Below are 25,610 nucleotides of genomic sequence, written 5' to 3' on the forward strand. Positions count from 1 at the left end.
ACCAGGCAAAACCAAGCTGCATTGCCAGGTATCCTCTGTGATGGCTACAAAAACTTCTTACCTTCATCTGGAGAGATTTAAAGTGGAAAATACAGAGGTAAAATATGCAATATTTTTGTATAACTGAGACATAGAAGCTACTATACATAGGACTCCCATAACTGGGAAGGAACTTAAAATATTCATTTCACCTGCCAGATGATGCCTAATTCATTCCCTAGCAGCTACAGGAAATGAAGAGGATGGAAGAGAAAAGACCAACTTTATTAAATTCAGAAAAATGCTCTTTTAATTAAGGAGGAAGATGGTTTGGTACCGTTGATAATTTTTTGTCAAGATAAGAGAAGAAAAAAAAGCTCCAAGGTGCTCTCTGTAGAGAGGCCACAAACACAGAAAGGGGAAAAACAGTGAACTGTAGTTCTTACTGCAAACACTTTCATCAAAATAAAACGCACCAGCCACAAAATACATAAAAGATAAATTTTAAATATTACCCTTTCCAAATGACTTTACCACTAAATCCCAGGTGTAAATGACGCCCTCACTGAAGCAACAATGCTATTAGTGGTGAGTCACCTGCTGATGTCTGCTCACCAACTCCCACATACAGTAAGCCAACTATGAGGGGCTGACACCTACCGCAGGGCATGGAGTACACTCGGTGAAAGCCGACTCTGCATACCATTTTGCAGAACTGATGTGGGACTTGCTGAAACAACCTGTAGCTCACAGGTTTTCCAGAGGGTCTCCCTTCCATCATTTTCTTCCTTTCTTGGAAGGCAGCCATGAGAAGCACATTGTCTATCTTCTCTACCTACAGCCCAAGGAAATGAAAAACTGAAAAAGATGCTGGAGAAATGCTACTTAAATTGCCTGATACTGTGTTTATTTATTTATTTATGTGTTTATTACTTTGCATGTGATATGCTTTTCATATAAAGTTGCAGAAGAGTCTCTCCTGACTCCAACTTTCTCCTATTTTGACTTCTATCTCTTCAAAATTCCCTATCCCTTCTTTAATAAAAACTCACTGAGCTGTCGCTATGTGCCAGGAACTAGTAATGAAATGGACAAGTGCAGACACAGTCTTTGCTGTCCTAAAGCTTATAGTTTAGTGAGAGATAAAAATAGGTAAACAATTACAATACAGTGTGATAAATGCTTCTTTTATCATATATATTTTATGTGATGTATATACACATATATTTTATGTAATAAAACATTTTGTTTCAAGATAGGCAGATAGTTTTCTCTGAGTCTTGATCTATGCTTCTATACATCCTAACATCATTTCTACCACTTGATTCCAACAATACCCCTCATCCCTACCCATCCCTGCCCTCCTTTCAGACAAACTCCTAGGATTGCAGGACAATGAGCAACTAGCTTAGTCATCAGTGGGCAAGTTTTTCTTCTGGCTGTGGAACCAAATGATAGCAAGATGAGTCAAATTCTTCCCTTAATTAAGTATACCTTTATAACTCGCAAACCACAGTCTTCAAACTGTTTTTTTTTATCCTGAATTTCTGGAGCTGAAAGCGTTAGCCATTTCAGAAATGTATTTTCCTTCATTTGATTCTGGTTTTCTGGTTGCTGATCAGTGTGCTGCCCTAAAAGTAAGTAACATAAAACTTTGTCTCAGTGATCTATGAGAGGAAAAGTTTTGTAAAGAGATTAAATGAGGGAATTTCCTGGTGGTTCAGTGGTTAGGACTCGGTGTATCTACTGCCAGGGCCTGGGTTCAATTTCTGGTTGAGAAACTAAGATCCCAAAAGCAGCACAGCCCAGCCAAATAAATAAATAAGCAGAAATTAAATGAAATAAATTATAAAAAAATTTGGAGGAGAAGATTAGCAGTTTAATTTGTATGCCTCATGTATTTACAGCATGCAATGACAGCTATAATTCCATGAGAAATCATAGGATAAAATGGGGGGGTGGGTAATAAATTTGTCCCCAGATTGATTTAGATTATGAAGTTGAGAGGGTAAGAGGAAAAAGAGCATTAATATATATTTTCCCTATCAATGCCGTAATGATGACATATAGTTGTTTTGCTAATAGGAAATGTTTATATTTCTAGCCAGGATGCCAATCAACAAAAAAAGACAAACATAAGAAAATATTAAGGAGTGATGGAAAACAATAAGACATTTATGTAACACTTCAAAGTTTTCAAAACAGTTTCATATCTCTACCTCATTTGAGTATTACAACACCACCACTGAAATAATTAACACAATTTTACAAAGAGGAAAATAGAAACTCAGATTAGTTAAGTGACTTGCTCAATAACACAAAGCTAGTAAGTACAGACCTAAGGTTATAAACCTGGCTTTCCCCAGTGCTTTCTGTAAGGGGCAAGGCAGAACATTTAGTACATATGTTATTCATATGCCACCCAGCCAAGGACAACAAAATTTGGAGATTGAGTTTATGATGTAATGTCTTTCCTACCTTCCTTCCTTTCCCCTCTTTTTCTTCCTTCTTTCCTTCCTTAATTTCTTTCCTTCATTCCAATTTTACATTTAAGGGACAACCGTTCATTGCCCAAAGGAGCTCCTTATTGGACTAAATATCTATACATGAGTGAACAAATGAAAACCTGCCAAAAGGCTTCTTTTCTTTCAGTTTACTTTCTTTTTGACGTAAGACTGAATATACTAAAATGACCTAATCCCCAGCACACTATGTAATTGAGTATGCTCAATTTAACCACAAAAAAAACATGTTATAAATTCAGAGAAACTCATAGAGAGGGCCAAGTTGTAACTCTGGAAAGCAAGAGAGCAGGAGGGATATAACTCCATAGCAGAGAACTCCCATGCCGGGACATTTCAAAGGAAGAGTCTGTAAGTTAAATGTGGAGAGTTGTATAGCAGAAACCAATACAACACTGTAAAGCAATTATTCTCCAGTGAAAAATGAAAAAAAATAAGATCATAGCAATCACTGTACAACTCTGTATATATACTAAAATCCATTGAATTGTATACTTTAAATGAATGAACTTCATGGTATATAAATTATGTATTAACAGAATTATTTAAAAATTGAGGTAACTTCCAAAATGAAATACACTAAGTGGCAAATGACAAAAAAAAAATCTGGAGAGTAATGACTCACATTTATCAAGTATAATATTGTTGCCATTGTTTAGCCACTAATTAGTGTCCTACTCTTTGCCACCCCATGGACTGCAGCACACCAGGCTTCCCAGTTCTTCACTATCTCCCCGAGTTTGCTCAAACTCATGTTCATTGAGTCAGTGATGCCATCCAACCATCTCAGAGTTCAGCAAACATTTACTGAGTTCCTATTACATGCCAGGCACTGGGCTGAGCACTGGAAACTCAAAGATCCACAAACTCCTGCTATCAGGAACACTCACCAGGAAAGATTAGAAGAGCACCATTAAAGAGGAGATGCCTAACTTCTATTATTTAAAACATACTGTTCATGTGGACAGCTGATGTTCCCTATAGTAAGAACTCATTTCAAAATTGTCCATTTTGTTAATGAAGATCTTAACCTGATTAGAAGGGGCTAAGGGTTTATGAACCTCTGAAACACTGCTGTGGAATAATATGCTTAGTCACCAACTGCCAAAAAATGCCACCTTGCAGCACAGCAGGGGACTTACATGACTAAATTGCCAGTAGCTGGGAAAGTAGGCCAACTTTATGAACGAACTTAATGTCACAAGCTTTATAGGCGATCAGTATTATTTTCAATCTTGTTCTCTTAAGAAGTATCAATGTCAGTTTAAAGACCCACATTCACTACATTTCAAAAGCTCAGTAGAAATCATAATATTGGGTCTCATTCTTGAATATTACTTTTGTCCGTGTTTTTCGACACTGGGTTTTCTGTGGAATATAGACTCAACATTTATTGTGAACTCCCACTCACTTCGACTATATCTGCCTGAACTATTTTTACAAACACATGGCGAGAATAAGGTATTCTTTGAAATTATACATCTGAATTTTTGTACTAAATTCATTCTCCACATTACAACCAATGATCTTTCTAAAATACAAGTTTGACCTTGTCTTTGCTTAAAATCATTCAAGGTTCTCCACGTATTTCAAGAAAAACTTTGAATATTTTCATGTGGTTTATAAAGTCTTGCATAACCTAGGCCTAGCGATGGTCTGATTTCTTGGAAGTTCTTTCTTTGTTTACTAACTCCCACCTAGTCTTCACTTCTCCGTTTGCAACACCTCCCCCTTACGGCCCAAGTCTGGGCCAGGCGCCTCACCCAGATGTGTCCACAGCACTTTCACCTTCCTGTTTCATAACTAACCTGCTTACATTAGTCAAATAAATGAGAAAATTAGCCTCAGTCTCCCAAGGCAATATTTTTAATGGTATACTTTCCTAGTGAGCTCTAGGACTAAGTTAAAGGATCTCTCGAGACCCAAATTCTCACAGTTATCCTGATGGATTTTGCCCCATTGAATGAGTGATGCTTGACTGGATCTCATAGTACCGATGAACAATTTACGCTGGTGAGAAGGCTCAGAATAAGTAATTTTAGGGCTCTTAATTCTGCCAACAATAAATAACTCCAATAAAACTCAAAGAAATGAATTAAATAAGTGGAATGTGTTTGTATCTGAATGTTCCATCTGAAGAATTAGGGATGTACTTTTTTTCCTAGAGCCTGGGCTTGGGATACCCTGGGTTTTGCATGTAATTGCCTCTTAGGCAATCCATGTCATCATCAGTAAATCCAATTGTGTATGTGTGTATGTGTGTGTTTTCATTTACTAATAATTAACCTTGCTGGTAGAGTCAAAAAATGGTTATAAAAGTTTATGGCCTTTTATGGTTACCAAGCAAAAAAAAAAGTTTATGGCCTAAAACAGACCCAGCATAGTTTGTTCTCTCTCTTCTTCCATTCTTTCTCTCACCCACTTACATATATGAATGCTCACACTCAAAAGCTGGAAGAGCTGACTTTCTAATTTAATAGAAAGTTACTCACCTGACAAGCTCCAAAGGACTTGCTCCTTTGTTCTTGCCATTTCCTCTTGAACTTTACATAGCATCTGTTCAATGTTTATAACTGCCTCAATGAGGTTAGCCGGAGCTCCTCTAATCTCTAAATGTGCCTTTCCCAGGGTGACAATCTCTGAGATAGAGATGCATAAGGTTTTCTGAAGCACAGACAAATCATCGTGTTCCTTTTCTCCGAAGTAGAGGATGTGCTTGTCCTCAATGATGTGGCACTCCTTGGAGCTCAGTATCCTCTGGATCCACGCTTTGGCCTCATCTATCTTTTCCCAGTAGGATCCCATCAGACTGATGACAGGAAATCTGTTTTCTTTCTTCTCTCTGGTCTCCTGGGGGACTGAAAACACTATCATAAGAAACTACAGAGGGCAGGTGGGTTTTAAACCACCATAGCCAGTGTTTGCCCTAAGCATCCTTAACAGTAGCAGCTTCAATTAAGTACCTATCTCTGAGAGCTGTGTTGGGTACAAAGAAAATCTAAAAACATAGCTTATAGTCTCCTTGGGAACACAGAGTTTATCATGTCTTGCCCCTGCTGTGTTGCTTTGATCAATTTACAGATGAGCTCACCTTGTAATCTCATCCTAGATGTTAACCAACAATTATTTCTTACTAGATAGGATTTTCCATAAACTCTTATTACCACCAGGTTTAAAATCAGACATCTTTGAAAACCATAGAACTTAGAATGAAAATTGTTTTTTAAAAAATGTCATGTATTTCTGATTATAAAAAATATACATGTTTACTATGGAAAAATTGGAAATTATCAGAGTATAATGAAAGAAAGAAATACCCATAATTTCATAACCTGAGATTCCTTTTTATATCTTATCTGTTTTATGACAGGACATTTTGCAACTCCATAACCAGCATTTGGAGCTTTATAGCTACTGCTACTGAACACAGTATATATTGCACCAGAAAAGGAAATGGAACTCATTTCCGACACACCCACTGTACCTCTCTCCACAATCTGCCTCCACAGGAGAAAAGATTTATACGAAGAAGAATCTCTGATAGATTAGAGTGACTGAATCCAAACTGAAAAAAAGGAGGGGGCCAGTGGACTAGCTAAGGGGGAATTGCTAGATGAAGCAGTATCTAGAATACATAAAGAATTCCCTCAAATTATTAAGAAAAACAAGCACACCAGTAGCCAGTTGGGCAAAAGATTTCATAGGAAAGGAAATATAAATGGCCCATATATGTGTGAAAATATGCCCATCTTCTTTGATAATCAGGGAAATGAAAAATAACCAGATTGGCAAAAATTCTAAGTCTGACAATATCAAGAGTTTGGGAGAACATATAGAGCAACTGGAATTCCTATATATTCATGACAGATGTAAAACTGGGACAACCACTCCTATAATTACATTATTTAAAGAAACTTTTGCAGTTGTTTATCAGAAGATGTGCACGAGGAGTTCACAAAAAACTAGAAACTACCCAGATGTCCTTCAATGATGGAATATCATAGCAATGAAATGAAGTTTTTAGCTGCATGGATGAATCTCGGAGACATATTTTGAGGGGGAAAAAGTAAGTTGAACACTTACTATTTCTAGGCATTATTCTAAGTACTTTATATGTATTCTGTTTCCAATTCTCACAGTCCTATTAGATGGGTAGGTACTATTATTCGTAGTTTCCATATTACAAATGAGGAAATTGATTCAGAAATATTATTAAGTAACATGCCCATAGTTATAGGACTAAGTGGTGTCCAGGAAGCTTGTAGATGCAGGCAACCTGACTACAGTGCTCAAAATCTTGCTTCCCAGTGAGTGACCTCAGGATCTCATTAGCGGTCATTAGCATCTTTTCCACTCATATAGTAACTGGCTGGTATCAGGAGCTATGAAAAAGTACCAGGACATACCTAGAAGTAGAAGGGGGAGAATGGCCTCCCTCTGGTAACAATAAAAGCCAAAGTTTTATACAACTGTAAGAAATGACAAGAGATTCTTAAATCGATGACATACTTTTTTTAAAAAAAAAAAACCCTTGTTCTATTTGGGAGTTTATATTACTTTTCAGGAGAAAATTTTAAAAATACATGGTGATATTTCATTTATCCATCATTATCAGGAGAGAAGAGTTGCTCTTCCAGGTAACTAAATTGTTCAAAACACTAATGGAATCTCTTTCAGCACCAAAACATATTTCATTGTATTGGTTAGTTTAATATTTATAATGGAAGCATACTTCTCTGCCTCCCTAAATAGTCCAACTTTTCCTTAATTATCTGAGATCATCATCATCATTAATGTCAGTTATTAACCTGTGCTATAATTCCTTTACAGATATCCTTAAGAATTACTGAAGTAAATGGCAATGCCTGGCCCCATTTTTCAGATTCATGATATAGGGACATTTGTATGTTCCTCTTCCATATTATTGTCTCCTAAAACTCCTCCTATCTAGGTTCCCTACATTCACTGTGGTTTCCCAAATATGCACAAAGTTTGTTTGCTTCTGTGAGTTTTCTTCATTTTGGGTGCCCTAACCCCACCAACCCAACTCTGGCCATTGAAAAATCTTGCCAGGGTTGGGAAGGGAGGCTAAAAAGGGAGGGGATATGTGTATATATATATATATGTGTGTGTGTGTGTGTGTGTGTGTGTGTATATATATATATATATTTAATTATGACTGATTCACATTGACATATAGCAGAAACCACCACAACACTGTAAAGCAATTATCCTCCAATAAAATAAAGTTTAATAACAATAAAAAAGATTCTGTAAGAAAAAAGAAAAATTTTGCCATCCTCAAAGCACGACTTAGAACTGTCTTGTCCATGAATTCATTCTTGCACCCTTCCAGCTACAGGGCATCCCTCCCTCTTCTAGGTCACCTGAGGAGTTTGTCCATCAGATTCTCATTCATTATTTATCCCCTGGCCTTTGTTTAATGCTGCATAATTTACAGAACATTTTTACATATATAATCTCCAGTTATTCTCACCACACTGTCATTATCATCATTATACAGATAGATAAATGGGCTCATAAGAGGTGCATTCACAGGCCAGAGCTCTTAAAGTTCCCTTTTCTTCATTTTCAACACTGCTGGACACTGAACATCCATAAGTTAACTCCTATATTAAAGGGAATAAGCAAATCATCTTGATCTGAATGGAAAATGTCCTAAAAGGTTCTATTGCTGGTTGAATGTCTGGGGTTCTTAACATCTATAGAATGTTGTGGATTACAAATTTATTTCAGGGGACTTCCCTGGCAGTCCATTTTTGAAGACGCTGTTCTTCCACTGCAGGAGGTACAGGTTTGATCCCTGGTCAGAGAAATAAGATCCCACATGTTGCCCAGCACAGCCAAAAAATTAAAAATATATAAATAAATCTACTTTTTTAAAAAAGACTATTTCAGAACTACATATCTAAATTGTCATGACACAATTCCATCTCAGTCTACTCAAACTCCTCTAAAGGAATGAAGTTATAAGACAAAGTTAATTCTTCAACAACAACCAGGACTAGTTTAATCCAGTGATTCCCAAATCTGGTTCAGCAGCCAAACTGACCAGGAAGCACTGAAAAATATACATGCTTGGCCCAGACCCTGAGTTCCTGAATTAGAATCTGTAGATTTGGGCCATACATATTTTTATTTGTTTTTTAAAGTTTCCATCATGATCCCACTGATTACTCAGGGTGACTAGCATTGGGTTAATCTACTTATTATTATCTGGTATTACTGAGATGTATTTTCTATGATTACTAATGAATAACCCCATTTAGACATCACTCCATTCAAAACAGAAAGACTAACTGGTTCAGTAAGCTCATGAAAAAATATAGCCAGCTTTTTGTGAATGGACTACCTACACTGTGGATTACCTACTGTGACTGTAACTTAGCCTCTCTCTGTTCATATCATGAAACTAGAATGAGCAAAAATAGAATCGTGGCCAGGTATAGAGCACACAGGTATCCAGACAGGAGCACAATGAAACATATGTGGCTTATGTATTCATTTTCTCCCCTCCATTACTTCAGATGATCAAGAATAGAATGAGCCTATGGTGGGAGACTATATTTCTAGACCCATGAGTTTCTTACTCACCACCAGAGTAATTGCTGGGACCCTGCAGCTTGAACTTATTCTTTTCCATTTCAGCACTGAAAGCCTGCAAGAAGCAAAACAGAGCGGAGAGTCCTAAGTGGGGCTTTTAGCTACTGTCGTTAAAATCCCTCTCTTTACTTGCACTCGCCATACCTGACCTCACCCACTCTGTCATCCCCTATTCCCACTGTCACAAATCTAAAGCAACCTTTAAGAAAGTCCTCGGGAACAGCCAATGCAGCACTACAATCTATTAGAACATATAGGGGAAACAAGTATAGGAAAAATGGAAAGGAAAAACTCTTAAAATCTGGCATAAAAAAGGAGAATGTACATCCCAAAGCAAAATATAATCATTCATAGATATTAATGCCCTGCTACCATGGGGTTGCAAAGAGTCAGACATGACTGAGCACACACACACACCCCACAACAATGACAAATTATATATTAGGCACTGAACTAAAGGTGTGGATATATCACTGAAGAAGACAAATAGTGGCAGATGTTCTTGTAATCAATAAAACAAATTCATTTTTAAAAGTTATATGCACACCACACTGTAGTCTGAATGATCAATTCTTATAAAGTGCTTAAAATTGTACCCAGGCTATTGTAAATATTCAAGATGTTAGCTATTGTTTTAATTATTATTATATGACAGTATGCACACAGAGATTTATGTATATTGCCATGTAGATCCTTTATCATAGTATCCATTTGAAAAAACTCTCTCCTGGGGTTTGGAACCACCATGCACAGGGTCTTCTTTGTTTAAAGTTGATGCAATTGGCAGTAATTCTTCATTGAAAAAGATGGTAGATAATGAGGTAAAGTCTAGAATCTTCATTTCATCTGAACTTTAATAATGAAGTTTCTTAACCTGTAGCAGTTTTTCTTCAAAAATTATATTTGCAATTGCTATTTCCAGAGCAAAAAAGCCCTCATGTTTATTTAGTACCTGGAGTGGTCATAACAGGGAGGAGCTTCCCTGCCCTCCAAAATAAACAAGATAATATTATCTGCTGATAAATGGACTAACAATAGCTGTCAAACACAAAATGGATAAAAACCAGCTTTTTTCCAAATTCACTTAAAGTCAGTATGCATTCCTGGGTTAGAAATCAATGAGGCAAGCCTTTTGAATTGAAAATGAAAGAAAACTGTAACTTAATCAGGACCAAAAATTTAGAAGGTGTGGATAACAAGCAGGTTGGAAATGCAGATCCAAATGGCAAGAACTTGGCAGTTTTCCCAGTTCTGTCCACAAAAGACCAACAACTCGTGTGAAGAATGTGAGGAGTGTTCCTAGTAAGGAGTTTCTTATTCTGAGATGTAATGTCTGGCACAAGGTAGATATGCAACACATATTTGTTAAATAACCAAATGACGGACTATCCATTGCCTTTTGTACATACTCAGCACCACCCAGGAGCCTTATCATCATGAAATACTAATGAACACAGTATATAGGTCAGCTGGGGAGTTATTTGCTCATTGTTATTCATGAATTAGAAATTCATCAGTGTGTGAACATAAGTATCATTTTATTGTGAGTTCAGTATACGCTGGTCTTCCTGAGCCAGGTCAACTCTAGATGTCTGACAAATCCATTCTCTGGATTGTAGGGACCTTGCCAAGGTAATGCCCCCCATGAAGTGTGCAAACTACCCTCTGTTCTTTCTGAACATAAAGTCCTTGTTGAAAGACTCATTTACGAGGAAAAGATGTGCTTAGAAAAAGACTAGAGGAGTATACATATGTGTATGCACATGTCATACTTCCACATGGATATTATGTAGTAAGTAAGTGTTAGTCACTCAGTCGTGTCCGACTCTTTGCGACCCCATGGACTATATAGCCCGCCAGGCTCCTCTGTCCGTGGGATTTCCCAGGCAAGAATACTAGAGTGGTTGCCATTCCCTTCTCCAGGGGATCTTCCCAACCCAGGGATTGAACACGAGTCTCCTGCATTGCAGGCGGATTCTTTACCATGTGAGCCACTAGGGAAGCCCTAAAATGTAGTGTTAACGCTGAAAAAAGCCTGAAGGAATGGTCATTGTTCAGGGTACAATATAAGTTACTTTTTAAGATAATCTTCTCCTTTGAGTCACAAAACTGAAAGCTGTATCATCCTTCATGATATTTTTCCCCCTATATTTTTGTTTAGTGTTTCAGAACACAGGCTTTAGGGTCAGACCAACAGACAGAGGTTGGACTCTTGGCTCAGCCACTGGACTAGGTATGTACATATTAATCTCTGGTCCCACTTGTAAGATGGAGATGACAATAAGGACTAGCTTCTTCTGGGTACAGTACCTGGCTGATGCAACTCATGGCAACTACTTTTGTTATTAGCCCCCAGGGGAGCTCTCAGACCATGGTTTTCTGTATTGTTGAACTGCCATTTACATTTTTGCTTGTATGTTGACGAGCACAAGCACTTTCTCTTCTGGTGGTGGTTTAATTGCTAAGTCGTGTCCAACTCCTGTGATCCCATGGACTGTAGCCTGTCAGGCTCCCCTGTCCATGGGATTCTCCAGGCAAGAATACTGAAGTGGGTTGCCATTTCCTTCTTCAGGGGATCTTCCCAATCTAGGAATCAAACCCAGGTCTCCTACATTGCAGGAGGATTCTTTACTGACTGAGCTTTACTGAGTCTTTACTGACGAGGGAAGCCCCACTTCCTTTTCTAGTTGGGGCTAATTCCTCTTATAGGGATATGGTGCTTTATGGACAGTCCAGGGATGTATTCTGAGCACCCATCTGGGCCTAGTAATAGTCCTCTTCAGTGGGTGGTGGGTGGAATTGGTGAACTTCATTGGAATGACAGGCTGTTTAATTTTGTCAAGAAGATAAGCTGCATCACTGGGTAATTCACCAGTTTTGCAGGTCAGCTGTGGATGAGACAGTGGTGTACTAGAGCTGGCTTACACTGGCTCATGAGACTCCACGGTGAATGTCTCTTTCCAATTCCTCCTTCGGTAATGTAACATAGATAGCTTGAGATCAGCAATGGAAATCAGCTAACACTACAAACCTCCCCCTCTAGCAAGGCAGCAAGAGGAATAAGAACATTTACACTTGTTCCAGGAAAGTGCAAACTAGAACAAGTCTAAGCTTGTTTTCTTGTAGAGAGAGAGAAAATGGCAACTACCCACATGGAGACAGGCTGGAAAGTGGGAAAGAGAAGGGGAGGAGCAAAGGACCCCACAAAACTAGGAGGTTGCATACCTTTAAGGAGCAGAGGGAAGAATAAATGCCAACAAAGGACAAGAGAAAAGCTAGGTAGTGGGGTAGACATGGCTTCTACAATGACATTCCTTACTAGGTCAGAGGTGAATGATTTATAAAAATTAAATTTCACCAAGTTAGACCATCATCATGCTCCACAGCACTTAACCTGTATCTTACTTTGGAGATACTAAATAGATGTTGTTGAGGAAATGAATATGAACGAACCACAGGACACTTCTAAGATATTAACTTACCTTATATGTCTCCAATTCTTCGGGGAAGATCACAAACTTTACAGCTAATTGTTGCAAACTTTGTCTGGCAAATATTAAAACTTCATTAAACATAATCTCTGCTATTTCACTCTTCTTCATACCAGTGATTCCAGTCCCAAAGGCAGGAAAGGAAATGGAAGTCATATTTAGTTCAAGGCATTTTTCCAAGCATTTCTTCATCGCACCTTTCAATGGCTTTAGGAAAAACAAAAATTTAAGATTAGTATTTTGAGTCAAAAATAAGACTTCACTTACCCACTTACCCTTTAATCCTGCCCATATTTTATAACGCCAACCTCCACTATTCCTCAGGGCCATGCCCATGCCTCCTCAGAGAACAGGAAAGGTATCACTCCGTAGGGGACCCATTACAGCTGTAAGGTTAGATGATGAGGAATGAAAGGGTTGAGAAACTGAAGTGACTGACTGGTACATGTTGTGCCATTCAGGGCATTTGGGCATCGGGATTGCCCTCAATTTATGTAGCCTTCTCCCCAGATTAGAGAGCCAATCTTCAGTTTATCCCCCACTTACCTGCTACTTCTGGATCAACATAAAGAGCTTTAATAAAGGACTGAGAGGTTAAAGTAAGTGATCAACATTTATTTAAAGTCATTAAGATCTGTCATGTAATTTATTTTTGGCAGATTTAAACTTCCATCAATATTTCAACATTCAAACTGAACACTGTAGTAGGAAGGTTATTGGATAACTTTCTTACATTATACTAATATACTAGTATGTTAGTTATACTAATGTAACAAGATTATACCAATGTGCAAGGACCTCGGAAAACTGAGTGACTGGAAAAAGCAGAGAGTGACTGAATGACCAATTTGGGATTTGAGGGCTCTCTAGACAAGAGAAGATCAGAAATGGTGATAAAATAAATATGGACAAAGACAGAAAAGGAGATTAAGTTTCCCTTTCTCTACATTTCAGTGGGTTCCCCCTAGTCCTTAACGTATACAATTTATGCCCCTCAGTTGTAGAGTCAGCCAGAAAGCTAAGCTTTACCACAGGTACTTTACCACAGAGAAGCCCTCACAGGTAACAGATTTGACTGGAATGGTACTGGAAGAGAGATCCCAGGTCCTCCTGGGATTTAACAGATGGCAGGAGATAGGGAGAGGCTGAGTGCCTGGCCCATATGTAAGAAGAGGCCTGTAGGGCCACTGGGTGCAGAGAGGGAGCCCTGATGTTTCTGTGTCTATCTGTGGCATGCCCACTTAAAATTCAGACATGGACTAAGCGATAATTTAAATTAAACTTCTTAAGACAATTTGTGACCACAACATCTGTTTACTATTTCAGGTATTCACAGGAGTAGTAGAGAATAGGGAATATTCCACTTGACAATAACATAACATGAATGTCATGACATGATGGAAATTCAACAGACTATTACATAGACTTTGGAGACACAGAAAGATAAATTTATTTTGACCTTACCAGTTTTTGTTCAGAATATTCTGAAGTCCATAACACATGGTATATGTATTTGCAAGACAATTTAAATCCTCTTGTGACCAGTACCAACTGGGAATCTAGTACTGTCTTAGTTATTTTTTGGCGTAATTCCCGCTCTATTTCATCTCCGGCTGCTTTTAGAATTGATTCTGACACAGACCCAGCTCTAAGACCAATACGGGGGTACATAGAATTAACAATTACATCTGTCTGAAAAGGGAAAAAAAATGAACACGGTTCAGTGTTATATTACTTTTTCTTAAATGACTAATTTAAATATTTATTTTCCTGAAGAGCTTTGAAAAATACTTTTGAAGATCCTAAATCCATAAAACTATCACTTAATAACAGATATAAAATTTCCAAAGAGTGATCATTTGATTACCATGAGTCTGTTCGTGCTAATCAGAAATTACGTAAAACATGTAGATGATACAATTTTTATTGCAAACATCTGTCAGCCCCTTGCTGGCTTATACTCCCAATATTCCCAGATTCAGAACCTTCTCGATGATTTGTTTTAAGCTTCATCAATAAGTGGTTTCATTCTATAATCCACTGTCTTCACTTTTCGCTGTTTCCATGTGAATGTTCATGTTGTCTTACAGAGTGGAAATAAAATTTATAAGGAAATTTCTACCCCCTAAAGTTCGTGTTTTTTAAAGTAAGTGGCACATGGTTAAAGAAAGCACAAATGAGATGAAAAAGTTCACAGTGGGAAGTAGGTCTCCCTCTTGGTGGGGGTCCCCAGGTCCCCCTAATTCATCTTGATGGCTTTGGCTCCTTTTGGGGTAACTTATGTACTTCTCATGGGTATTAATGAATGTGTCACTTTGAAAACGCAATCAGAACTTGCAAGTTGGAGGCACTGGCACCCTTTACAAATTTTAAAATTCTTAATGTTGGTAATAAGTAAATATAATAGAATTTTAGTTAAAGAAATAAGCTATTCAACCAGGATGTTTCCACTTTAATTTTAAATTGGCATATTAATGATTTATCAAATAAATATTTCATCTCCTGGGGTCCCCTCAGTCTTCTTTCTAATTGTCTTGTAAGCAATAAACGGAATTTTTTCACTTGTGATTAATCCTGTTTGACTATGGCCACAGGAGAGTCACGGATCATGGGGATAATAGAGAATATAGCCTTATATTCTTTCTCTTCCTCTGTTGCAGCCCCTGCTCTCTGCTGCCTCCTTTCAGTTATTTGTCAGTAACTTGTTGGACACCAACATGCATGCCCAGAGACCAGCTCCAGAGCTACAGAGATGAACAAGTGACAATCCCCACCGTCAAGGTGCTCTCTGCCTGGTAGAGAAGCTGCACTAATCCAGAAGCACCTGGTTCACTGTTACCTTGACTCTATCCCCTCCCTGTCAGTGCCCTCACCTTTTGCCCTACTATCCCTGGCTAAAGGCTAAGTTACAATTTGTATCCTCCACAGCCCCTGGCACAGAGCCACATCAGATCAGATCAGTCACTCAGTCATGTCCGACTCTTTGCGACCCCATGAATTGCAGCACGCCAGGCCTCCCTGTCCATCACCAACTCCCAGAGTTCACTCAGACTCATGTCCATCGAGTCAGTGATGCCATCCAGCCATCTCATCCTCTGTCGTCCCCTTCTCCTCTTGCCCCCAATCCCTCCCAGCATCAGAGTCTTTTCCAATGAGTCAACTCTTCGCATGAGGTAGCCAAAGTACTGGAGTTTCAGCTTTAGCATCATTCCTTCCAAAGAAATCCCAGGGCTGATCTCCTTCAGAATGGACTGGTTGGATCTCCTTGCAGTCCAAGGGACTCTCAAGAGTCTTCTCTAACACCACAGTTCAAAAGCATCAATTCTTCGGCGCTCAGCCTTCTTCACAGTCCAACTCTCACATCCATACATGACCACAGGAAAAACTATAGCCTTGACTAGACGAACTTTGTTGGCAAAGTAATGTCTCTGCTTTTGAATATGCTATCTAGGTTGGTCATAACTTTCCTTCCAAGGAGTAAGCGTTTTTTAATTTCATGGCTGCAGTCACCATCCGTAGTGATTTTGGAGCCCAGAAAAATAAAGTCTGGCACTGTTTCCACTGTTTCCCCATCTATTTCCCATGAAGTGGTGGGACCGGATGCCATATACTCACATACAATTTGCAGCTCCACCTAGTACTCCTGACTGGTCCAGCCTATAACTTTTGATCTGTCAATTTCTCTGTATCTCTCTGCTAAGTCATTCTAACTACCCAGGCCTCTTCTCCTGCCAATTCATAACCATCATAACTTAAGATCAAATTCAAACTCGTATCTTCTGAAATAATCCTTCTTGATCTACTATACTCCACTCTTGTGACAAAAATGTACATACTCTGAAATATTATGAATTCACTTTGTATTGAGATTTTTTGTTTATTATTACTGATAGCTTGCTTTAGAAATATTCAGATGGTTTGTCTCCCCAGTGAGATGTTTCAACTAGAGAATCTTTTTATATGAAAAGAACACAGTAGATTTTTACATCTTTAGAATCAAAGATTGTTCTATTTTCTCATGGTGCTTGAGAATAATGGTAACAATAATTATAAATACTTATCACATGCCAAGTTCTATTCTAAGCAGTTTATGTGTTCTGATTCCAACTCTGAGATAAAAGCGCTATTATTATCCTCATTTTTCAGATGAAGAAACTGAGGACCAAAAGGTAAAGTTAACTCAATTCAGGTCATCCAGTTAGTAAATGGCAAAGCTAATATTGAAATCCAGATGGTCTGGCTCTGAAATCCATACTCTTAACCTAAACAAGATACTTTCTAAACCATGTTTGAAATAGTATATGCTCAAAACATACTTGCTAGGTAATACACAGTTCAGGGAACCCCTTTGGCAGTGCAAGAGAATACAATAAAGACTTACCTCCTGCCTTTCAATGAGGCCTTGGACAATGTGAAGAGTCATGCTGTTCACAACCATAGTATTGAAAGGCTGGGTGGCTCCTTGACTTAACGGGGATTCAAGCTCATTCCTCCCTAGGATGATTTCTGAAGCGGTTTTAAAGGCAGCAACAGTAGGGTCCTCATTGCTTACCAGGTGAATTTCTTTAAAATTACTGGCAATTGGCATGTTTTGGAAATAAATTTTGATAGTTTGCACAATGATCTCTGTACACAGACTCAGAGGGAACTGGAAAATCCCAGAGCTCAGGGCTGGAATTGCTACTGTCTCAATGTTCATAGAATTTTTACTGTTGACAAAATGCAAAATATTTACAATGGCTGTTTTCAGTTTATCAATACATTCCTGGCTATCCATCAGTGACCACCGAGGGCCAACAGCATGGATAATTTTTCGGCAGGGAAGCTTCCCTGCTCCTGTGATAACTATCTCACCAGTTGGAATTCGGCCGTATTTGGAAATCACTTGTCTGCTCTCCTCTTGGATTTCAAAGCCGCCAGCTTTCACAAGGGCCTGGGCCAAGCCCCCTCCATGCAGGAGTTCTTCATTGGCTGCATTCACCACAGCATCAACAGCATGTCTGGTGAGGTCATCTTTCCAGATAGATAACTCTACCCTGGGAGTCAGCATTTTTCTGAAGACTCGTAGAGACTCGTTGTTACCTTCCGGGGCCGGAGACACCAAGGTAAAGTTACAGCCAAATTTATTCTGGAGGACTTTACACAGCAGACTCTCATTATTTTTCAAAATTTTGAAGTTGTCATGACTAATGGGAATTTGCTGACTGTAGTTTCCTCTGAGAGTATCAATCTCTGGAAAAGGAGAGAAGATAAAAAAATAAAGAAATGAGCAAGGGGTCCTTTGAAAAGGATCTAATTCTACTTCACACCAGGAGACTGAGCTTCCTCTATGCAAAAAAGAGAGATGACTTCTAGGCCTCTTCCTGCTTCTCCCTTATTCCTTAGATCAAGGATATCTAAGAGTTTTCCATGGTATCACCATAAAGTGCTTAGGTGTGCCTGCCATACAATAAATACCCACTTGGTGGTAGCTACCATGATGCAATAACAGTGGTATGAAACTGTTTATCAAGGTTCATAGATTTTAAAAACCTACATAAAAATAGCACGTTTGGGAAGACCCATTCTTAAGGCACAAGTATTAGACTTAATTATGAGTCAAAAATATGTGGAGGCTTTATTTATAACTTGTTTGCCTTTGTCAACATCTTGGCTTGGGTTCTGCTAGAAGCTGATTCTGAGGTAGGGGTTGAGTATAAATTTATTTGGGAGGTTATCCCAGAAAACACCAGGGGCATGGGATGGGGAGAATCAAGTGGGAAAGTGAGACAGGGAAAGGAAAGAAATGAATAAAGGGGATGTTACAAAGAAAATGAAGCTTAACTCCACAGAGGGGCAGTGTAGACCATGCGTCTTAGAATTACATCACCGGGGTGACAGAGCTGGTTACCCAGCTTCTATCAGTCATTGGTCAAGGATGCTCCTGGGGGCATGGTCCAGGAGACGGGAGGAGCACTGACAACAGGACAGTAAATAATTCTTCATCATATTCTAGTTTTGTAGCATGATTTTGGTGGAATTAAAACTGACTGGCTAGAAAGTATTTTCCGCAGGTGGCAGCAAGATGATGCGCTAACTGATCATATCCTCCTTTAGTGAAGCGGGGAGGATGATTAGCCAACAGCCTCCAGGTGTTAGCCCCTCAGCTTTCCAGCCCAGGTCACGTTATTCTCAGGGGGCTCCATCAATAGCTGGATAAGGCCACTGATGGCCAACTTCGCCCATGAGCAATCTTTAGGCTGGCAGAGCTTTGCCAGATTTTCATTACAGTCTGATGGCTCCAACTGTCCAATCTGGTTTCTTCTCTTTCCCTTTCACAATAAGCCTTCAGCATCCCTAACTCCATCTCATTTTCTGCTTCCTGGAGAACCTTGACCTGTGACACTGTAGTTCATGGGGTCTAAAGTATTACTATATGCCACCAAGAAAGGAAAAACGATGCCAAATAAACCTATCAGTGGATAGGGAGCAGCCTTATTTCAGAGACCCGAAAAAAATCTGTGTCCTAAAATAGACACAATGTAGTAATTTCACTGACTGGGAAAGATTGAAGGCAAAAGGGGAAGCAGGCAGCATAGGATGAGATGGTTAGATAGCATACCCATACAGTGGGCATGAATTTGAGGAAACTCCTGGAGATAGTGGAATACAGAGGAGCCTAGCTTACTGTAGTCCATGAGGTCCCAAAGAATCAGATACAACTTAGCAACTGAACAACAGTAACTGATTATTTTTTTTACTTCAATTCCCATTTCTAATCTGAGCCATCTAGAAAGACCTCTAATGGCCTCAATTACCCCAAAGCAGCAGCACATGAGTTGTCAGAGCCTATGGGCTTGTGCCATGGTTGAAAATCTCAAAGGGGTCAGCCTCATCCTAGGGTGAGGCTAGGCTGGCTCTTACAAGCCTTGCTGAGCAAGAAGACAATCAATGGGTCACCTCTCGTGCCAGCTTTAGTTCTAGGGCTGTTGTCAGAAGAGTCTCCCATCTTGTGTGCAAAGGACAGGACCAACGGGAGCCCTAGAGAACACATGTGCCGGGTCCCCACAAGGCCCTGCAGTCACGCACCTGAGCGCTGGTGGGGGAGATAGTCTCCTTCTGTATTCCCCTTTCTCCACTGAGGAAAGATGTGAGCAAAGATTTTCTGAGGCAAGAGTGAGAGTGAGGTGATCCTACCTGGTTTCTCACTGTCAGCTGCTGCCCCAACACCCTGTGAAAAGCAAGAGTGGTTTCAAAATTATCGAGACGGAATAATTGACAGATTACTGATGACAAATACAGTTTCATAAACACAAAGCAACAGAAATCTTCCTAAGAGCACTGGGTTGGAGAGGGGAAGGGGAACACATTTGTTTGATCAATGTGTCTGGAATACTTGAAATACTAAGTGTTCCAGCCAACACTGACTCTACCCCTCTTCCCTAGAGGCCAATGTACTTTTAATTCTGGATGAGATGAAGGGTTGGAGATTACCACCTGAAAAGGCTCAAAGGTCACAGACCAAAAAGACCCCAAACTCTCAGAGAGGACTCCAATCTCCAAAGCCTTGTGGGGTTCCTCTAGACAGAACAGAAGAAATGGGGACAAAAGCCTATCAGCTTCACCTCCCCATCAACCTGAAAGGACCCACTTTCAATGGCTTATATAATGACATAAGCCTGAATGTGGACTTTTCAGGATAAACCAATGAGGTGCCTTTTTCCTGGTCCTTTATTTTTATTTCTCCTCCCTCCACCTCCTCCCCTCATGCTGCTGCTCCTGCTGCTGTTAAGTCGCTTCAGTCATGTCTGACTCTGTGCGACCCCATAGACAGCAGCCCACCAGGCTCCTCTGTCCCTGGGATTCTCCAGGCAAGAATACTGGGGTGCATTGCCATTTCTTCACCACCCCTCATGCTACAAAAGTAGAATTGCTGAGCAGAGAAAATAAAAATGATACTGAGGCAACATTCTGAAAAAATCACCCATCCTCATGTTGACTCTGTTGATTATATTAGCACATCCTTGGTTCCCCATCTCTCACATGAGGCAAGGAGAAAACTTTTATTGGGATATTAAAACCAAACAAGATTGCCAAGTATAAACTGGAAATCCCAGAATTTTTGCTATCTTAGAAAGAACTATGATGTGCTGACCAAAGTCTATAACTTACATATTTATGCTTTTTACCTTGGAAAAGTCCATCCTCCAGGTCTCTGAGGTTTTTCAGTGTTTGCTGTTTTGCGTTTCCCAAATATGGCAGCCCCCTTCTAGGAATGAATAGAAGGATGCATAAGCACTGATGAGCATCTTAGGGAATTTGGTGAGGATACACAACCGGAAGACCAAACATGATTTCTGATCTTGAGTTATTTTTCATTCCATTGGTGAACATGCAAACACTGTTTTTGCTTCTGTTGTTTACCTTTTATCTTTTACTGAGAGCTTCCAATTGAAACTATAATGGCAGTTCAGAGAAGGCAAAGAGCTGTATGGGCTACAGCAGGGAAATCTGTATGGGGAAGGTGAGGCTAGGGCCAGGTCTTGAAGGATGAAGCAGGCTTTTACATTTTTAGAAGAGGAAAGATGACGACACGTGAGCACAGCATTCAGAGAGCAATGAGGAAAAACAAGCCTGTGCGAGGGTGGGATGATTTAGAGAATACCATTGAAACATGTATATTATCGTATGTAAAACAATGACCAGTGCCAGGTTCAATGCATGAAGCAGGGCACTCAAAGCCCATGCTCTAGGACAACCCAGGGGGATGAGGTGGGAGTGGGGTCCAGGATGGAGGGACACATGTGCACCCATGGCTGACTCATGTCAAGGTATGGCAAAAACTGCCACAATGTTGTAAAGTAATTACCCTTCAGTTAAAATTAATTAATTAAAAATGACTTGAGAATACATTGCAATTTGTGCAATTTGACTATTGCATTCAGGAAAAAAAGACAACAGCAAAATAAAAAATTTAAACCCTAAAAGATTTTTAATAAAACATGGGAAAGTCAAAAGAGAAAGAAAAAAGAAAACCAGCCTATGAATAAGTAAAGACCCCTGGACAGTGCCTGAAGAAAGAGGAAACTGTATTTGTGCCTGTGGGGATATACATCATTGAATTTGTGATAAATACCCCTGATCTAATTATAAAGGGGATTATGTGGATAAAAATCAGAAACCCTGGGAAAACACATTTTAATGATTTTTCTAACATAATTAAAGACTGGGGAGAATAAGAATAAAAGTGCTTAAAGACACAGCTGCTCACACCTGTTGCCACATAGTCGCCTGAGGCCCTCTGAAATCATTTCTAATGCTTTTGCAGAAGGAAAATTTTGTACAGCTACCTGCAGTATCAGAGCACTATTATTAAATGTCAGGAAAAGCAAGTCCAAGTACTATCCTAAAATGCAAGGAGAGGACACATTTTTGCCTCCAGAGGGCACTGCTGTTTTCATAAAAGAAGGAAAACTGAGAGCTTCTGCTGTGGGCTTCCGGTGGGTTTTTGCTTTTGATGTGCTATGCTGTGCTTAGTTCTTAGTCGTGTCCGACTCTTTTGCAACCCTGTGGACTGTAGACCACTAGGCTCCTCAGTCCATGGGATTTCCCAGGCAAGAATACTGGAGTGGGTTGCCATCTCCTTCTGCAGGGAATCTTCCTGACCCAGGGATGGAATCGACATCTTCTGCATTGCAGGCGGGTTCTTTGCCGCTGAGGCATCAGGGAGTTTTTAAGGCATTGGGACAGACTGGTCAGTATGGGGCGGCACTCTTTTAACCCCAAAGTAATTAGAAACAAGGAAAGGAGCATATGGCCCCAAACACTCAATCTCTTCTATTTTAACAGCAACAACAGCAACAAAAGACTTCCCAACTTTTCATTGCTGGTCCTACTATGTTCCTTTCTCTTCATGGGCGGCTGAAGGAGTTGACTCTCTGTCCATCCGCCTGCTCAGCCCACAGCAGTCTGGCTCCCAGTTCACACCAAGCCTTCTCTGAAGCTGCTCATCAGTGTTTTCCAGGTGGCTAACCCCAGTGGACTCTCCTCTCCTCTTTCCTACTCTTTATTTGGCCCTTCTCTATAGTTTCATTCATTTCATGACCTGATTCCTGAACCTCTGCTTTTAGGCTTCTCCAATGCCATCTTCCCCTGGTTCTTGTCACCTCTCACTTTGCCTTTACAGACCTTTCAACTGGATTCAACCTTCATCAGCTGTCCCAGGATTTTATGAGAGGCACATCTCAACTCTTTCTAAATACTCTCCAAATGTGATCTCATCTACTCTCATGACTTCAGCTCACCAGCTGCAAATATGATTCCCATACCTGTAACTCTAGGCTATGGCTCTCCTGAGCTGAATTTTTCAAGTCTACCTGAACGTCCCATAGTTCCCTCAACATAGCCTCTGAAAATCTGGATCCATAATCTCATCTCCACTCCCCACATTGCTACCTGCTTCTAAGTTGCTTCAGTCGTGTCCGACTCTGTGCGACCCCAGAGATGGGAGCCCACCAGGCTCCCCCGTTCCTGGGATTCTCCAGGCAAGAACACTGGAGTGGGTTGCCATTTCCTTCTCCAATGCATGAAAGTGAAAAGTGAAAGTGAAGTCACTCAGTCGTGTCCAACTCCTAGCAACCCCATGGACTGCAGCCCACCAGGCTCCTCCGTCCATGGGATTCTCCAGGCAAGAATACTGGAGTGGGGTGCCATTGCCTTCTCCAACATTGCTACCTACCCTCACCCAATCCCTCCAAAATCCATGCTTTATATCCAGGATTCCACAGCTTGGTAAACAATACACCATTTATCTACTCAAGTCAGAAATCTAGAATCTTCTCTTCTGTTTCATATTCAGTTCATCACAGGGCCATGTCCACCTAAATCACGGTAGGATGTGGCCCTACCCTCCTTGCCCACGGATAACACTTCACTTCACAGCTTTCAGGGCTCCTTGACTGAGCTATGGCAATACATTCTCTTTAAAGACTTAAATGTACGTTATTTTATGCTTTATTGTTTGAATAGTTACCAGGTACATTTACTGGTTCAAATTTAGAACATATAAACGGCTCCCTCCTACTCCCCTCACTAAATCCCCTTCCCAGAGGCAATCAATGCTATTAGCTTCGCCAATATCCTTCCAGGAGCATTTTTACACAAAAGGTAGCATTAAAAAAAAAAAAACTCTCATAAAGTATACATTTATTGAGAAGCACTGTCTGCTCAAAACCTTCAACAGACTCCATTGCCTATGGTAAAGCTCAAGCTCTTCAGCCTGGCATCCAAGGGTCTCTTTGAAATTTCAGTTTCCCTGCCTCCCTTTTACATACCTAATGCTCCCACAGAACTTCAGTGCTATGAAATGGCACTACTTGATGCTCTCCAAACTCTCCTTCACCTCTGGGCCTTTGCCCTCTTGGGGAGGAAGCTCTGGGACACCAGCTTTGGGCAGAGTGCTCCTCAGAGCCTGGGCCCATCCTCAAAAGGTAGCATCTAATATGCACTATTTTGCATCTTACCTTTTCTATTTAAGGTATCCTAGAGATCTTTCCATGTTAGCCTATATTCCATCGTATAGATGCATTGTAAGCTATTCAACTACTAGTAAAATCCCATGGACAGAGGAGCCTGGTAGGCTGTAGTCCATGGGGTCGCTGAGGGTTGGACACGACTAAGCAACTTCACTTTCACTTTTCACTTTCATGCTTTGGAGAAGGAAATGGCAACCCACTCCAGTGTTCTTGCCTGGAGAATCCCAGGGACGGGGGAGCCTGGTGGGCTGCCATCTATGGAGTTGCAGAGTCGGACACAACTGAAGTGACTTAGCAGCAGCAGCAGCAACCCCTTTTATGGACACTTGCTATGTGCTGTGCTTAGTTGCTCAGTTGTGTCCAACTCTGTGCAACCTCATGAACTGTAGCCCACCAGGCTCTTCTGTCCATGGGGATTCTCCAGGCAAGAATACTAGAGTGGGTTGCCATGACCTCCTCCAGGGGATCTTCCCAATCCAGGGATCAAACCCAGGTCTCCTGCATTGCAGGCAGATTCTTTACCATCTGAACCATCAGGGAAGCCCTTATGGACACTTAAGTGGTTCCTAATCTTTTGCTATTATAAAAAAGGCTGAAAAGAACAACTTAGTACATAGGTCACTTCACAGAGGTGCTAATCAATCAACAGGACAAATTCCTAGAAGTGGACCTGCAAAATAAGAATGAATATGCAGTCATAATTCTGATAGTACAGCCAAATTGCTCTGTATAAAGACTCACCCATTTACAGTCTTACCAGACATGTGCAAAAACTTTATCTCTGACCTCTCCACCTCCATTCACCCTTGCATGGAAATGTGTCCTCCACATCATTGCCAACACCACCTTTCTAAAATGCACATCTGATGAATCACTCTCCTGTTTGCCCTACTTATCTGTCTTCCATATCTCCCTATTGATCTTCAAGACTTTTCGACATTTAGAACTGTGCTGTCCAGTGTGGGCCATTAGCCACGTGCAGCTCTTGGAGCACTTGAAATGTGGCAATGTGGCTAAGCACAACTGAAAGATGATGCAAATGTGAGATAACACTGGATTGCAATGACCTACGATGACAAAAAAGAGTGTAAAATATCTCCTTAGTAAGTTTTTAACATTGATTATATGCTGAAATGATTAATTTAGGATATTGTGACCAAAAGAACATAAAATTAAAATTATTTTCACCTGTGTGTACTTTAAAAATTCTAGCTATTGAAAAATCTTAAATTAATATGTAGCTCACACTATATTTGCTCCTCTGTCCTTGGAGCTCTCCAGGCAAGAATACTGGAGTACTAGAGTTGGTAGCCATTTTCTTCTCCAGGGGAATCTTCCCAACCCAGAGATCAAACTCAGGTCTCCTGCATTGCAGGCAGATTCTTTACCATCTGAGCCACCAGGGAAGCCCAATATGTCTATTAGACACATTATATTCCACTAGACCCTTCCTCTGTCATCTCCCTTACTCATCACATCCT

The 25,610-nt window shown here is 40.2% G+C and overlaps 1 protein-coding gene across 5 annotated transcripts in view; it reads right to left on the minus strand.

Annotated features, from left to right (window-relative positions):
- The window catches only part of PARP9 (poly(ADP-ribose) polymerase family member 9), a 29,841-nt gene that overhangs the window by 3,081 nt on the left and 1,150 nt on the right, over positions 1-25,610 (minus strand). For 2 of the 5 annotated variants that reach the window (XM_027534828.1, XM_027534894.1), the window contains 9 exons: positions 20,785-20,864; positions 19,793-19,826; positions 16,998-17,848; positions 14,081-14,308; positions 12,608-12,823; positions 9,117-9,180; positions 4,994-5,359; positions 1,474-1,610; positions 640-814 (listed from right to left, as the gene is read on the minus strand). In XM_027534828.1, coding sequence (XP_027390629.1) covers positions 640-814; positions 1,474-1,610; positions 4,994-5,359; positions 9,117-9,180; positions 12,608-12,823; positions 14,081-14,308; positions 16,998-17,848; positions 19,793-19,826; positions 20,785-20,799 — 2,086 coding nt within the window. In that variant the 5' untranslated portion in view covers positions 20,800-20,864. Of the gene's footprint in view, positions 1-639; positions 815-1,473; positions 1,611-4,993; positions 5,360-9,116; positions 9,181-12,607; positions 12,824-14,080; positions 14,309-16,997; positions 17,849-19,684; positions 19,827-20,784; positions 20,865-24,742; positions 24,763-25,610 lie in introns of those variants that run through there. The other 3 variants (XM_027534713.1, XM_027534630.1, XM_027534778.1) reach the window with 3 other exon arrangements.

The sequence above is a fragment of the Bos indicus x Bos taurus genome, chromosome 1 (assembly GCF_003369695.1).
Source record: "Bos indicus x Bos taurus breed Angus x Brahman F1 hybrid chromosome 1, Bos_hybrid_MaternalHap_v2.0, whole genome shotgun sequence".
NCBI lineage: Eukaryota > Metazoa > Chordata > Mammalia > Artiodactyla > Bovidae > Bos > Bos indicus x Bos taurus.